Source organism: Microtus ochrogaster, linkage group LG8, assembly GCF_000317375.1.
Source record: "Microtus ochrogaster isolate Prairie Vole_2 linkage group LG8, MicOch1.0, whole genome shotgun sequence".
Lineage (NCBI taxonomy): Eukaryota > Metazoa > Chordata > Mammalia > Rodentia > Cricetidae > Microtus > Microtus ochrogaster.
Genome location: NC_022033.1, coordinates 14,484,351 through 14,493,660, shown reverse-complemented (window position 1 = coordinate 14,493,660; position 9,310 = coordinate 14,484,351). Strand labels below are relative to the sequence as shown.

The following is a 9,310-nucleotide window of genomic DNA, read 5'->3' as shown; positions in this document are numbered from 1 at the left end:
TGTTTATACATATAATCAATATATAAAACATGCATATTTAATATGTGATACAAAAGCAGAACCCATTGTGGTTTCCTATGTAACAGCCCACAAGCCCCAGATTGTCACATGCAGCCTTCAGTCCCATCAGATACAAACCCCTCAGTGCCGAAGGAGAGACTGAACCCGGATGGGAGAGAAGGCTTTTCTGGAGGCAAGATAAAATTGTTTGTGTGCAGCTGCTTGTGTGTGCACGTGACTGTGTGTGCAGGTGCGAAGGTCTGAGCTATCTATAGCTCACCACCTGTTTTGAGATAGTTTTCTTATGCTGAGCCTGAATCTGCCTGTGTTGGCTAGATCCGCTGGCCAGCAAGCCCAGGGATCCACCTGTCTCTATCTCCTCTGGGCTGGGTCACAGGTGCCCATCGCCGTTATACTTATTAGCTTTTACATTGACTTTGGGGATCTGACTCTGGGTCCTCCTGCTTGCATAGATGCACTTTACCCTCTGGGCCATCTCCCCAGTCTCAAACTGTAAAATCTTGAAACAGTATTTCTGTAAGAATCCTCTGGTTTGTGCCTGACGGTGGTGGCGCACGCCTTTAATCCAGCACTTAGGAGGCAGAGGCAGGGGGATCTCTGAGTTCGAGGCCAGCCTGGTCTACAGAGTGAGCTCCAGGACAACTAAAGATACATAGAGAAACCCTGTCTTGAAAAACAAAAACAAACAAAATTCTCTGGTTTGTACTGAAACCTCAAAAAGTCATCTCCTTTAATGGTTCCCAAGAGTGAGTGGTCCCCATTTTATAGAGTGAGAAAATGAACCACCTGAGGGTCAAGTCTGCACTCTGCCTCTTCTAAACAATTCCACCCACGACTCCTCTTGACAACCCTGCCCCAAGCCTCGCTGACCTGTGGCCTTCCCCCTAAGGCAAGGTAGGCGATGACAGCCACCTGCGCCTTTCCCAGCCTGAGGACTCCCAGGTGGGTGGGGCTGGGCGCCGGGATTGGCTTGCAGGCCTGGTAAAGGCAAGGAGCTGACAGAGTCAGCACTACTGGCAGAGCCCCGCTGTGACCACCATCGCGATTGCCAGGCCCAGTGCCCTGCGAGCTGGGGCTGCTTGGTGACCCACTTCTGGGTGCCCTGCACACCATGGACCCCAGTGGCCAGGGCTGCGCACTCTCCTCACTCTATGTGGGCGATCTGCACCCCGATGTGACTGAAGCTATGCTCTATGAGATGTTCTCCCCCATTGGCACTATTCTGTCCATCCGTGTGTGCCGGGACGTGGCTACCCGACGCTCCTTGGGCTATGCCTACATCAACTTCCAGCAGCCTGCTGATGGTGAGTCCCAGAGAAGAATAAGACCTTGCTTTTAACATCCTTGGGCAAAATAATGCCCTTTTGATAACTGCCACCCTAAGCTGGAAATCTGGCAAGTTTATTTCAAACGAACTTCTATTATCTAAGTAACAGTGGTTTTCTATCTTTCAAGTCGAAATGGTCCTGTGACTAATTGTGGGTATTTAGTGTTATAGATCCTAGCCAGGGAAGATAGGGCAGCCTGCATTTCCATCTTCTGTATCATAGTTAGGGAAATTGAGGCCCACAGACAGGAAGTTGGAAGACAGGCATTCGGAGAATTGGCAGTTACTGCTGGGTGTACTGGTTGTTGCAAGGGTGACTTTGGTGTTCAGTAGACCTGGATTAGGAACCCAGGATCTGTGTGAAGTGGAGCAAGTGGCTCAACCATCCTGAACTCAGTTGCCAGAGTGAAAGGAGAAGCGGAGCTCTGCCTCCCTCCAGGAGTGGTTACCTAAGAGATGGAGAGCACCTGGGAGGACGCGGCCCAAAGCCTTGCAGGTGGAGAGTGCGGAAGCCTGGGGGTTCCTGCCCTTCAGTGTAGCCTGACACAGGGCCTACACCAGGTGCCTTACCTTTCAGATCCTGGCAAAGCTGCCTCCTCTCGGCTTTGTCGGCCCCTGTTGGGTGAGAGGATTGATTGGTAACTGTCAACTGACCCCGTCTGGGCTCCGCGAAGAATGGAGGACCAGGGTTAAGAACCATGGCAGGAAGATGAATTTGAGGCTAGCCTGGGATACATGTTGAGACACTGTCTCAAAATGAAGAAAGATTCCGTAGTTTCAGACCTCCTGGGTGAGTTGGGAGGTTTCCAAAGTCCAGGATGCTCTATTCCTCGACTACACCCCATTTCTGCCTCCTCTTGCCCTTCTTCAAGGCTAGTGAGTGAAACAGGAGCTAGCCCTCCGGGCCTATCCATAGATGGGACATCTGAACTGTAGAGTTCTGTTCCCGGCTGGGTATGTTAGCACTGGACGCTTACAGACCTCTGTGCTTGCTCTGCTCCATCCCCTCGGCTCCTTCTGTGCCTCTGAAGCTAGCAGGGTCTCTGAAACAGGCAGTTGCAGCATTGTCTGCAAGAAACAGGCTGCCCAAGGAGAAGGATGCCGTTTGCCAAAGGCCTGTTCTCTGTGTAGTACAAAACCCGACTACCATTTGTTGCATGCTTTGCTTTCCAGCCTGCCTGACCGCCTGGCATTTGGTGGCATTGCCTCCGTTAGTGTGGGAAGGAAGGTACCTCACTCACAGGTGGAGTGAGGGACTGGGGACGGGGGTTTGCTTCCCCTTCCTTACATACTCGTCAGTGCAATGCCCATTCAAGGCTAGAATAGCCTGGCTCTGCTTTTCCAAGCTTCAGTCTCTGCGTTTGTAAGATGGGGATCCATGCTGCTTGTTGAGAGATGACCTTTCTGGAGTGTGCGAGGAATGCCATGTACAGTAATCCCTTCAGCTTTAATCCACCTGAGTCTCCAAGCGCATCTCTCAAGGGAGAACCAGATCATGGCTGTCCTTTCCTTGCTCCTACTCAGCACCATGGAGACTTGGGGTCACAAATGTCACCTAACTTGTTCCTTTCTCTCCTTGCCTCCTCCCCAGCGGAACGGGCACTGGACACAATGAATTTTGAGATGATCAAAGGCCAACCCATCCGTATCATGTGGTCCCACCGAGACCCAGGGCTTCGAAAGTCTGGTATGGGCAACATCTTTATCAAAAACTTGGAGAACTCCATTGATAACAAGGCTCTCTATGACACCTTCTCCACCTTCGGGAGCATCCTCTCTTCTAAGGTGGGTGTGCCCCTCTAGTTGAGTCAGTTGGAGCCAGATACTTCTGTGTTAGAGTGATACCAACCGGCACCCCGCAGGCTGTGGGTACAGCAAGCAATTGGCCGGCAGCTGCTCATGATTTTATCTTCTTATGACCACTAGAGGTCGCCCCCGTGCCTGGTAGCCAGCTCCTGAGATAATCACCCCATACAGTTTATTTAGTTTATGTGGGCTTGGCCGGCTGTCAGTTGAAGCATCTGGGATTTCCTTTGTGTGGTGTTCCATGCTCCTGCAGACTAGCCCAGGTCTTTCTCACAGCTGTGCCAGGTCTCAGACAGCTGGGAGTAAAGATTCACAGGCTACCTGTAGCTTCAACTCAGAATCGGGACCCCCTTTATTCCTACTGTTCCCTAGAGACCAAAGCCAGTCCCAGACCAATCCACATTCAAGTGAGCATCAGTTAACAACCACAAAACAGAATTAAGTGTATGGTTATAATAGAGGTATCAACTGGGGACATCGCAGCAATCAGCAGCCACATCTTGCTTCAGGCTTCCCTTGCTGCTGGAGATGAAGCATGTCATAGCCAGCCCCCACCATGGCTTGTTTTTAAGATATTTCTTCTATTAGAACATAAAGTCCACCTGAGTGGCGGTATTATTTCTCGTCACGGCTGTGTCTCCGAGTCTGTCTTGTGTTCAGCTTCCTGCATGCACGAGCAGACCCAACTCTCCCCCATCATGACGTGCAGTAAGTACTAGACGGATTACGGCTTTTGCAGGGTTTGGTTTAGTTCTTTGACCTTATATATGAGGCTGCGCAGGACTTGGCAGCAGGTCCGTGTGTTCCAAGTAGAGGGCTAAAACCTGGGTGTTATGCCCCAGATGTTATTGAGGATGGCCAATGAGATCCCCAGAGGTCTTTAGGGGGGCAAAGGCAGAGGTACCATGATCTCTGGGTTTGAGCCTTTCCAGAAAACCACTATGAGCCAGCTATAGTCCCTGAGAAGCTGGGGGTTGGAGTCAGCATGGTTGAGTCTGAAAGACCTTGAACTAAAAGTGAAACAACCATGCTTAGGGGTGGAGAGGTAGAGGAGTGTGTGATGGGTATGAGACTGAGGACTGTATTTATTTATGTATATGTGTTTGTGTCTGCTTGTCTCTATGGACACTATGTGCAAGCAGTACCCCTGGAGGCCAGAAGAGGGCGTTGGAGCCTCTAGACCTGGAGCTCTCCAATATGGGATTAAACCTAGGGCCTCTGAAAGAGTAGCAAGTCCTCATAGCCACAGAACCATCTCCCCAACTCCATGAGCAATGCTTTGGATGCAGGATTTGTTGTGCAGGGCCCATCAGAGGAGCCTCAACCTGCCAAGCTGACAGACTTCTGTGCATGGCTGAAGCCATTGGCGGTTAAAGGACCTAGTCACAGCTGAGTTTTAGGAAGAGCAGCCCAGCAACTGGCATAGAGATAAAAGGGTAGACTGTGGCACTGAGCTGAGCCAGGTGGTGGTTCTGTGAAATTGGGGTCATGGTGACCTTAGAAATGGGACCTAAGTCCTTAATTCAAGTTCATTAAGAGCTGAGAACCATCTGAACTCTCGGTATGTTTTTATTCTCCATTTCTGCCCTCTCAACTTGAACCAGATGCATTACAGAACAGGTATGGGATGTTCTGTTGCAATATGGAGGTGAGTTTGCTGTTAGAATGGTATAGGAATTGGTAAAATTCAAACATAAGACCTGGCATGGTGGTGCATGTCTTTAATCCCAGTACGCAAAAGGCAGACGCAGGTGGATCTCTGTGAGTTCAAGGCCAGCCTGGTCTGCAGAGAGAGTTCCAGGACACAGAGAAACCCTGCTTGAACCACCCCACCAAAAAAAAAAAAAAAAAAAAACCCCCAAAAAAAACCCAAAAAGCAATATAAAAGAATAAACTAAACACTTCCCAGCGCTGGTCACCAGGAGCAATCACAGTCAATGGTTTTTTGAGGTGGGCACAGGGGCACACACTTGTAATCTAGCACTTGTAAAATTGAGGTAAGAAGGATTTCAGTCTAAAGAGCAAGATCCTGCCTCAAAAATCTCCCAAACAAACAAAAGTCAACTAAAATAGGTATGTGTGTGTGTGTGTGTGTGTGTGTATGTATGCACGTGTGTGCATATATGTTTCAAAACTTCCTGCTTGTAGATCCCACTTTACTTCAAATAGACTTGATTTCTGCCTGCCCCTTTTTTTTGGTGGTGTGAGGGTTTCGAGACAGGGTTTCTCTGTATGTAGCCCTAGCTGTCCTGGAACTCATTCTGTAGACCAGGCTGGCCTCGAACTCACAGAGAGCTGCATGTCTCTGCCTTCCGAGTGCTGGGATTAAAGTTGAGCGCCACCTGGCTAGTTATCTCTTTCAAATAACTATCAGCCTCATAACCCACCATTCTCTTCAGCCTGTCGCCAGCAGTAGACCAGGCAACTGTACACAGCTTCTATAGCTGGCCTCCTGGGATGTTCACAGTATCCCCAGTTTGCTATCAGAATTAGGGGACAGCTGTGGGGTTGGATTCCCAAGTTCACTCCTCCTTATGCTGTCACCTCAAGCAAGTCCCTCTAACCTTCCATTCTCCATTCTAAACTGGGGCTGTTGGGAGATTAAGTCTCGGACTCCCCCCCAGGAGGAACCCAAGGTCTAGTAGTGACTGGCAGAGCCTGTCGCTGAGCTTCATCTACATAACTGTCTTTTACGCTCACCAACAAACATTTGTATGCTGGTCATTACCCCCTTCCCTGAAGTCCCTGTTGAGTGGTCTCTCTGTCATTCCTCCCTGTGGCCCAGGTAGTATATAACGAACATGGATCACGGGGCTTTGGCTTCGTACATTTTGAGACTCATGAGGCTGCCCAGAAGGCCATCAACACCATGAATGGGATGTTGCTGAATGACCGAAAAGTGTGAGTTCCCGGGCCTGTGAAGAGGGTGGAGGCTGAAGGGCGGAGCTGTGCAATCAGGAGTGTTGCTTTTGTGACTGTCTAATGCGTACAAGGTGCTGGGCAGAGCTCTTCCCTTGGGGTGTAACTCAGGAGAGTGGCTCAACCTCTCAGGGATGCTTTCCTTCTGTAAAGCTGAAGTCGGTAGGCATCAAAGGACTATTCTAAGCAAAGGATGAGAATTCTAGAGAGAATAGCTGATGGCCAAATCATTGATGGACTTGACGATTTAAATTTCCGTTTTTCAGTCTCCTGGTACGGCTGCGGATTCATTTGTCTCTCTCTCTCTCTGTCTCTGTCTCTGTCTCTCTCTCTGTCTCTGTCTCTCTCTCTCTCTGTCTCTGTCTCTGTCTCTCTCTCTCTCTCTCTCGTGCTCTTCCCTGGGATCTGGGGCAGGTGGGAAGGCAGGTATGTGTTTAGACAAGCAGCAGGCCTGTCCAAGCTTGGTATCATCCCTCTTCACAGATGGGAAAATTGTGCTGCAGGTCCAGAGAGAACCTGTTGTGGGCTGCTCCTTCCCCATATGGAATCAGCCCATCTGATGGCCCAGCCACCACACTCGGTGCTGGGGAGGGAAGGCAGCTTTTCTGTGATTTCACAGGGGTCTCATACTCTACAGCTGGAGATGCCCTTGAACTTCCCATCCTCCTGCCTCCACCTTCTAAGTACTAAAATCACACATGTGAACTACTTTCTTTTCTTTTAAGACTTATTTATTATGTATACAGAGTTCTGCCTGCATGTATCCCTGCAGGGCACCAGATCTCATTATAGATGGTTGTGAGCCACCATGTAGGTACTGGGAATTGAACTTAGGACTTCTGAGAGAGCAGTCAGTGCTCTTAACTTCTGAGCCATCTCTCCAGCCTGACATGTGAACTCACTGAAGAGGTAACTTTGAGTTGCCAGAGGCACTGGGTTGTTTGATTTGGAGTTCCTCTGGGGAGGGTCCTATGCATTTGATTTGGAGTTTCTCTGGGGAGGGACCTATATACTGATCTTACTACTTTGTTCTGAGATTTCCTGGATTCACAGATATTAATGACAACCACTTCCCTGTATGGACCACTGATGTTCAACTCCTGGTGTCCGTTCCAACCTATTTATGACACATCTGCTCCATCTACCACCTGCCTTTTCTATGCCTGGCATTTGTTAATCAAGAATTCTTTTCAGCCAAGTGCGGTAGTGTGTGCCTATTGTCCCAGCTACTGGGGAGACTGAGGCAGAAGGATTACCTGAGTTCAGGAGTTTCAGGGAATCCTGGGCAACATAGCAATATCCTCATATTCTCTCTCTCTTTCTCCCTCCGTCCCCCCTCCCTCTCTCTCTCCCTCCTTCCTTCCCTCCTTCCCTCTCTCCCTCTCTCCTTCTTTCTCTCTGTCTCTGGAAAAAAAAAAGAGTCTTAGAAGTGTTTATGTAAACTTGAACATTTCTAGATTTTTCCTCTCCTTTTTGGCTATGCTTGGACTTGAACTAGGGGCTCACCCATGCTAGGCAACCACTCTACCACCAAGCTACATCCCCAGCCCAGAAAGTCTAGATTTTAAAATGAATGTCACATTTTAATGGTATCAGTCTATCTCCTGTCTGTCACCAGTGACCCTGGCACTGACCATGTCTGCCTAGCTCTCCTTTGCTTCCCTGGTACTCTCTCCCAGCTTGTTCAGTGAATAAGCAAAGTCCCCATGCGTGAAATGGACCCCAGATTTACAGACATGACGTGGAGGCTCAGAGAGGTTCAGTAACTTGCTTAGGATCGTACAGCTAGGCAACTGAAATGAAGATCCAGACTTGAGTCCAGTTCAGATCCATGCTCTTCTTTCCTGTGCTCTCAGCTTCCCAGTCGAGAACATTTATTCTGTACGCATGTGCCACTAAAGTTCCTGGAACCTCATACAAGGTGGAGTTCTGGAATATAGCTTCTAGCTTAATGAAAACAGCTGGGCTCTGGACATAGTCAGTCCATGGAGTATGACCCTGCCTGGGTTCCCAACAACAGACAGGAAACTGAAGGATAGTAATTGGTCCAAGTGACCCAGAGTTGCCAGGTGAGCCCAGACGAGGATGAAGGGGTGATGAACCTGGAAGCTTTTATTCTTTTGATGTGTCTACAGCTTCGTAGGCCACTTCAAGTCTCGACAGAAGCGGGAGGCAGAGCTGGGAGCTCGGGCCCTGGGGTTCACCAACATCTACGTGAAGAACCTGCATGTGGACATGGATGAACAGGGCCTCCAGGATCTCTTCTCCCAATTTGGTGGGTGTGTTCCCCAAAGGAGAAAGGGGAACACTATTATTCTTCCATGCCCGGGTCTAGTGGGAGGAGGGCTTTCCTGGGATATCCTGGGAACTTATAGGAAGGAAGGGAGCATGCTGGCCTTTTCCCAGCTCCCTGCTAAGCCAGTTTGGTCTTTCCTAGGAAAGATGCAGAGTGTCAAGGTGATGAGAGACAGCAATGGCCAATCCCGGGGCTTCGGCTTTGTCAACTTTGAGAAGCATGAGGAAGCTCAGAAGGTAGGTGCCTCCAGGGCCCTGCTCCAGTAAAGAGGCACAAATCCACTACTGGGAAGCCAGAAGATCATGAGTGGGCCTGTTACGTGGAGGGCAAGAAAGCACCCTTCCTGGCCCAGGAAGTAAGGACCAAAGGCGCTAGCTAGCATTATCTTTTCTTGTTGGCTTCTAGGCCTAGAAGTTGAAAGAATTGAACATTCAGGCAGGGAAGAGAAAGTCTTCACTATGCATAAATATTTACTAATAACTGGCCTCTTAAGCAGCCTCTTTACCCTCAAATATTTCTCCCCACACTGGTTTAAAAAATTCTAAACACTGGGTCAGTATGCATCTGGGTCTGACTTCTGCTGCTTTCTGTGGATGAACGAATGGGAATTTGGTTCTCCAAGTGCATTACGAAAAGAACCTGGTTGGTTCCTCAGTGTTCTGGCAGAAGATGCAGGATTTTACACCATCCAACAGGTCTGTGCCATTTAAGAGAAGAAAAGACTTGGGGCCAGAAAGATGGGCCAGCAGTTAAGAACACTTCTTGCTCTTCCAGAGATCTCTGAGTTCAGTTCCCAGCATCCCCATCAGGCAGCTCACAATTGACTACAACTCCAGTTCTAGGGAAATGGCACCCTCTTGTGGCCCTCTGGACACCTACCTACCCACAGGTGGCATACTCTCACACAGATATATTCCATACACATGCATTACAATTTTTTT

At 49.2% G+C, this 9,310-nt stretch overlaps 1 protein-coding gene across 1 annotated transcript in view; it reads left to right on the top strand.

Moving 5' to 3' along the window:
• The first annotated feature begins 1,132 nt into the window (after positions 1-1,132).
• Pabpc1l (poly(A) binding protein cytoplasmic 1 like) overlaps positions 1,133-9,310 on the top strand; it is a 19,468-nt gene continuing 11,290 nt past the window's right edge. Inside the window, exons 1-5 of the mRNA XM_005363146.1 lie at positions 1,133-1,325; positions 2,940-3,133; positions 5,940-6,055; positions 8,209-8,348; positions 8,511-8,605. Of these exons, the coding sequence (XP_005363203.1) occupies positions 1,133-1,325; positions 2,940-3,133; positions 5,940-6,055; positions 8,209-8,348; positions 8,511-8,605 (738 nt within the window). The remainder of the gene's footprint in view (positions 1,326-2,939; positions 3,134-5,939; positions 6,056-8,208; positions 8,349-8,510; positions 8,606-9,310) is intronic.